The sequence below is a fragment of the Oncorhynchus kisutch genome, unplaced genomic scaffold, assembly GCF_002021735.2.
Source record: "Oncorhynchus kisutch isolate 150728-3 unplaced genomic scaffold, Okis_V2 scaffold1309, whole genome shotgun sequence".
Classification (NCBI taxonomy): Eukaryota; Metazoa; Chordata; class Actinopteri; order Salmoniformes; family Salmonidae; genus Oncorhynchus; species Oncorhynchus kisutch.
In genome coordinates, this window is record NW_022263254.1 from 56,501 (window position 1) to 62,500 (window position 6,000).

The following is a 6,000-nucleotide window of genomic DNA, read 5'->3' on the forward strand; positions in this document are numbered from 1 at the left end:
CTCCCTCAGGCCACTCTACTAACTTTGTGGTGACGGTGATGCTGCCGTCCAGCCTGCCTAGTGACTACTGGATCACCAAGGCCTCAGCCCTGCTCTGTCAGCTCAACGAGTAGTGACCCACCCACCCACAGGCACCACACACACACACACCGCTGTACCTCTGCACCTTCATTACCAGCAGCAGTGATGAAGCCCATTCTCTATGGACTCTTGTTTTCTGGAACCAGTGACTGTTTCTCCCGTCTGTATCGAGGAGTGTTCTCCTGTGTACTCTGTCTCTCTCTGCTAATCAGCTGAAGGGGTTATTTACACGGGGGCCCAAAATGGCATGTTTCTTTTCTTTTCCGAGTTGCTTTGATTAAATACCATGTAGCAGTGCTGTTATCGTTTGTGCATTTTGCTGTGTGCCTGGGAGAAGAGCATGTCGCTACACCCGCAATAACAGCTGCTAAATAATGTGGATGTCACCAATCAGGTTTGATTTGATGGGTTCAATTGTGTGTGGTGTGTTCAGTTCAGTCCATTTCTCTTCTCTTTCAGTGAACTGTAGCAACATATTAACACCCCTGTGTCTGAAATGACAGCTCCCGACATGCCTTTACATCACCCCCCCCACACACACACACACACACACACACACACACACACACACACACACACACACACACACACACACACACACACACACACACACACACACACACACACACACACACACACACACACACACACACACACACACAGTCGACAGGAAGTGTAGACTGCAGTGCTTTCATAGTCACTCGTGTAGCCTGCAAATGTGAAAGGAGAGTAAGATCGTCAATATTCACCAGGAGCATCACGTAAAATGCATCTGATGCGTGGTCAGGCAAACTCTAATTCACATGTAAGAGATGGTACTTCAGTGTCCTGCGTCTCCCCCATTATAAATGAACCATGAACCCCCTGTCCTTCTCAGCTGAAGGGACACCTGCGATAGTGGACCACCTCGAACAAAAAGCTGTCCTCCTGCATTTAAAAACCACTGTTGACTTCATCTATTTACATTTTTCTCTGAGGAAAAACACGATATATTTATCCTCTGTTACTGAAAAGTTATTTCAACACAGTAACTCACCCATTGTGATGTCAACATTAGAATGCACATGCAGGGATCTATACGGAACAAAAATCTAAACGCAACATGTAAACCGCCTGACCTCAACCCATTTGAGATGGTTTGTGATGAGTTGAAAAGCAGCCAACAAGTGCTCAGCATATGTGGGAACTCCTTCAAGACTGTTGGAAAAGCATTCCAGGTGAAGCTGGTTGAGAGAATGCCAAGAGTGTGTAAAACTGCCATCAAGGCAAAAGTTGGCTACTTTGAAGAATATTTTGATTTGTTTAACACTTTTTTGGTTAATACATGATTCCATGTGTTATTCCATAGTTTTAATGTCTTCACTGTTATTCTACAATGTAGAAAATAGTAAAAATAATGAAAAACCCTTTGCCAGGTACTATATATGTTCATCACACCCTCAGGGAGCGAGGTGGAGGAGGAGAGCAAAAAGAGAGAATGTAGGGACAGAAATGGTGCAGAGGAGTCTCTCTGGTCTTCACTGTTTCCTCAGGGAGCGAGGTGGAGGAGGAGAGCAAAAAGAGAGATGGAGGGACAGAAATGGTGCAGAGGAGTCTCTCTGGTCTTCACTGTTTCCTGTCTCCGCCTGCCGTTTATCTAGATCAATGATCTGTGTGGACGCTATGACAGGCCGTTGCTGTCGAGGTGTCTGACTGTGCTGCCTGGAGCCAAACACAACGGATGTGTCCAATGTTATCAAAACCTTTTGTGTGTTTCGAGTCCCTGTCATTTGTAAAAATAATATATTTTTAAAGCTGTTTTACAAATGCACTGACATTGAATTGAGACGGTCCAGTTGGTTGTTTAAAGGGATCAGACACTGCATCTAAAAGCTGAGGTGTGGATGGGGGGGAAAGGCTTTCTGTGTGTGTCCATGAATCCATTACCATAGACATCTGGACACAGTGATGATTTGTGGACACAGAAAACCACACACGTGTGCACAAACACAAAACACTGGGAGAAACACACACCACAATCTCTCTCACAGGCAAGCACACATCACAATCTCTCTCACAGGCAAGCACACATCGCAAGCACACAGCACAGCAGGATCTGTTGCGATTTTCAAAGCCTCTGTCACAGATCTTAGCTTAGTATTCCTGCAGCAACAGAGTCCCAGAAGACCCAGAAGGAGGAATCTGTAAAGAGGAGAAACAGAACAGACCTGCTGGAATAAGAGGATTTCCAGGTGTGCAGACGGACACACACACACACACACACACACACACACACACACACACACACACACACACACACACACACACACACACACACACACACACACACACACACACACACACACACACACACACACACACACACACACACACACACACACACACACACACACACACACACACACACACACACACACACACACACACACACAATAAAGCAGTGTGTCTGAAGAGTAAACAGAGCGAAACCACCTGTGATGTCTTGAAGGTGTATTGAAAGATTGTCCCTCAGACTGCTAAGTGATTCAGCTCCCCAGACAGTGTTTGTCAAGCAGGATCTAAAACCATGCAGATGAAATACACCCTCCATACACCCTCACTACACCCTCACTACCTTCACGAATCAAAGACCATTTGCACCAGGGCCATGAGTTGATGACGTCCCCGTCACATCCCCCTCTGGAAGCTGACAGCACAGACAGACAGAGACGGATCGAGGGCCATAACGTAGAGTTGGAAGTTTTTCCCAGGTTAGGTTCAGGGAAAACTCTTGGCCCTAGTTCCAGGTAGTGAATTGGTATTATATCCGTGTAAACTGACACCGCAACAGAGACAGATTCTGGATGAACTGTGTTAGAACTATAGGGACGAGGGTTTTTACCTGGGCCCTGAATGATTGAACCCTTATGGAGTAAACGTAGTTCTCTTTTTATTGTTGTATAATAATATACACTGGTAATGCATGTACATGTTTCTAAGGAGACATTACACACACAGAGGCACAGACACACCCATAAACAAGATATTACCACACGCGTGACAATTGTGACAAATGGCTGACACCCAACTACGGGCATCAGTGTGACTTAGATGTTGTTGTTTTTTAAATGTGATTAATCATATTGTCAAATATAGGTACGAAACTCAAAACTTGTCCCATTTTAGTTAGATATCATTTTCAAAAACATTTGTGATATTCTTTAGCCATTTTGTGCAAAAACACTCACCACACATCAGTTAACACAGTGGAGAGGACAAAGCATGCTATGTCCAATAATAGGCATGACTGTGATTACACACACAGGGAGGGAATGTGGAACATGAGACTATTGGCCAGATAAAGACATATGACATCCACATCCGGTCAGTAGGGTTGTGAAATCCAATGATTCATGAACCTTGTTCCAACAGGACAGGGGTACAACAGCCTTCCTTTAGGTGACACAGGTAAGTCTTGTGTGTCTGTTATGTAACATGACATCTGGATGAATAAAGTTGAATTTGAATGACCTCTGACGACAGCTTAGTGGTCTTCCCATTAGGGCTTTCCTCGTCTTTGATTGGCTCAGAGCCCATATCCAAAGTGTCTCAGAGTACAAGTGCTGATCTAGGCTCAGTTTGGCTTTTTTAATTCATAATGAATAAGGTTGCATGGACAGATCCTAGATCAGCACTCCTCCTCTGAGGCGTTTTGTGGATACGGGCCCCTGATCTTACAAGATCACATCCTGTTTCTCTGCAGGGTATGGTGAGACCAAACAGAGCAGTGGTCAGGATGGTGGATCAGGCGACGTCTCTGACCCCACAAACCTTTGGACCTCCAGCCCCAGTCTTTTTTTTCTCTCTCTCACTCGCTCTTCTCCTTCTCCTCCTCGCTCTTCTCCTCTTCCTCCTCCTCGCTCTTCTCCTCCTCCTCCTCCTCGCTCTTCTCCTCCTCCTCGCTCTTCTCCTCCTCCTCCTCCTCGCTCTTCTCCTCCTCCTCCTCGCTCTTCTCCTCCAAAGTCTTGTTTTAATGACCTCCTTCCTCATGTCCGAATCAGCCCAGTCTGAGTTCTGTCAGTGTCGTGAAAACAATTGAACAATAGACCGTTGTAATTCAATGATTGATGTCACCTGTTTAACGATAAGAGGATCGCAGTAGTGAGAGTTAGTTTACTGTAGTTGTGTTGACACGGCGACGAGGTTACACACACATTGTGGTAAACATCAGCGGGTTTTCTGTCAATAATACCCCCAGTCATCCTGGTTTCATGTCCTTTTGCTTAACGATAGATGAGGAAAGACGGTTTCATTTCACACAGTAAGAGAGAACACAACACTAAAACAATCTGGACTACGAAAGGTCTGTATCCGCCGTGGGAAAACAAACAGGGCTTCTTAGGAAAATACATTTTAAAATACCTTTTTTAAGTGTCACTTTATCCCTTAAGATTGTTTTTTTTTGTGTTGAGTTTTACTTGAAAAAACATCCATGAAGTTTTAGATTTACCCTGGTATTGATGACAACGAGCTACAAATCTAACGGGTAACATACTGCTTCAAAAATAGAACGCTCACCTGCTGAAGGAAAGTGGCTCAGGTAGCAAAGAGTATCATATTCTACACAGATAACATATAGCTGTGCCACTAGAGAGAGAGGTTGTAGAGGAGAACCAGAGAGTTCATGGGGTCCATCGATTCTCCTATCTGATCTGCAGTGACGGTATTGCAGTTCTAGCTAGATACAGTTTAATAAGGTTTCTGGGGAGGGAGAAGCTGAGCTGTAATGGAATCACAGTGAAATGTAACCTGAACAACTGTTACTTCTTATACGGTGCATTCGATAAGTATTCAGACCCCTGGACTTTTTCCACATGTTGCTACGTTACAGCCTTATTCTGAAATAAATGAAGTAAAACATTTTCCTCATCAATCAACACACAACACCCCATAATGACAAAACAAAAACAGTTTTTTAGATTTTTTTGCAAATGTATAAACAAAAAGAAATGGTCTGAATACTTCTGTAAATAAGGCCTTTTCAATGAGACTTGAAATTGAGCTCAGCTGCTTCCTGTTTCCAATGACCATCATTGAAACGTTTCTACAAATTGATTGGAGTCCACCTGTGGTAAATTCAATTGATTGGACATGATTTGGAAAGAAACACACCTGTCTATAGAAGGTCACACAGTTGACAGTGCATGTCAGAGCAAAAACCAAGCCATGAGGTCGAAGGAATTGTCCGTAAAGCTCCGAGACAGGATTGTGTCGAGGCACAGATCTGGGAAAGGTACCAAAACAGTTTTGCAGCATTGAAGTTCCCCAAGAACACAATGGCCTCCATCATTCTTAAATTGAAGACGTTTGGAACCACCAAGATGCTTCCTAGAGCTGGCTGCCTGGCCAAACTGAGCAATTGGGGGAGAAGGGCCTTGGTCAGGGAGGTGACCAAGAACCCGATGGTCACTCTGAGAGAGCTTTGAGAGTTCCTCTGTGGAGATGGGAGAACCTTCCAGTAGGACAACCATCTCTGCAGCACTCCACCAATCAGGCCTTTATGGTAGAGTGGCCAGACAGAAGCCACTCCTCAGTAAAAGGCACATGACAGCCTGCTTGGAGTTTGCCAAAAGGCACCTAAAGACTCTCAGACCATGAGAAACAAGATTATCTGGTCTGATGAAACAAAAATGTAACTCCTTGGCCTGAATGCCAAGCGTCACGTCTGGAGGAAACCTGGTACAATCCCTACGGTGAAGCATGGTGGTGGCAGCATCATGCTGTGGGGATGTTTTTCAGTGGCAGGGAGACTAGTCAGGATCGAGGGAAAGATGAACGGTGCAAAGTACAGAGAGAGATCCTTGATGAAAACCTGCTCCAGAGCACTCAGGACCTCAGACTTGGGCGAAGGTTCACCTTTCAACAGGACAACGACCCTAC

General features: G+C 44.8%; 1 protein-coding gene across 1 annotated transcript in view; it reads left to right on the plus strand.

The window, feature by feature from the left end:
- Window positions 1-471, plus strand: part of LOC116352995 (dynein heavy chain 6, axonemal-like) — a gene marked incomplete at its 5' end in the record, with an annotated part of 55,930 nt that extends 55,459 nt beyond the window's left edge. Inside the window, 1 exon segment of the mRNA XM_031818245.1 lies at window positions 10-471. Within this exon segment, the coding sequence (XP_031674105.1) occupies window positions 10-113 (104 nt within the window).
- Between the last annotated feature and the right edge of the window lie 5,529 nt (window positions 472-6,000).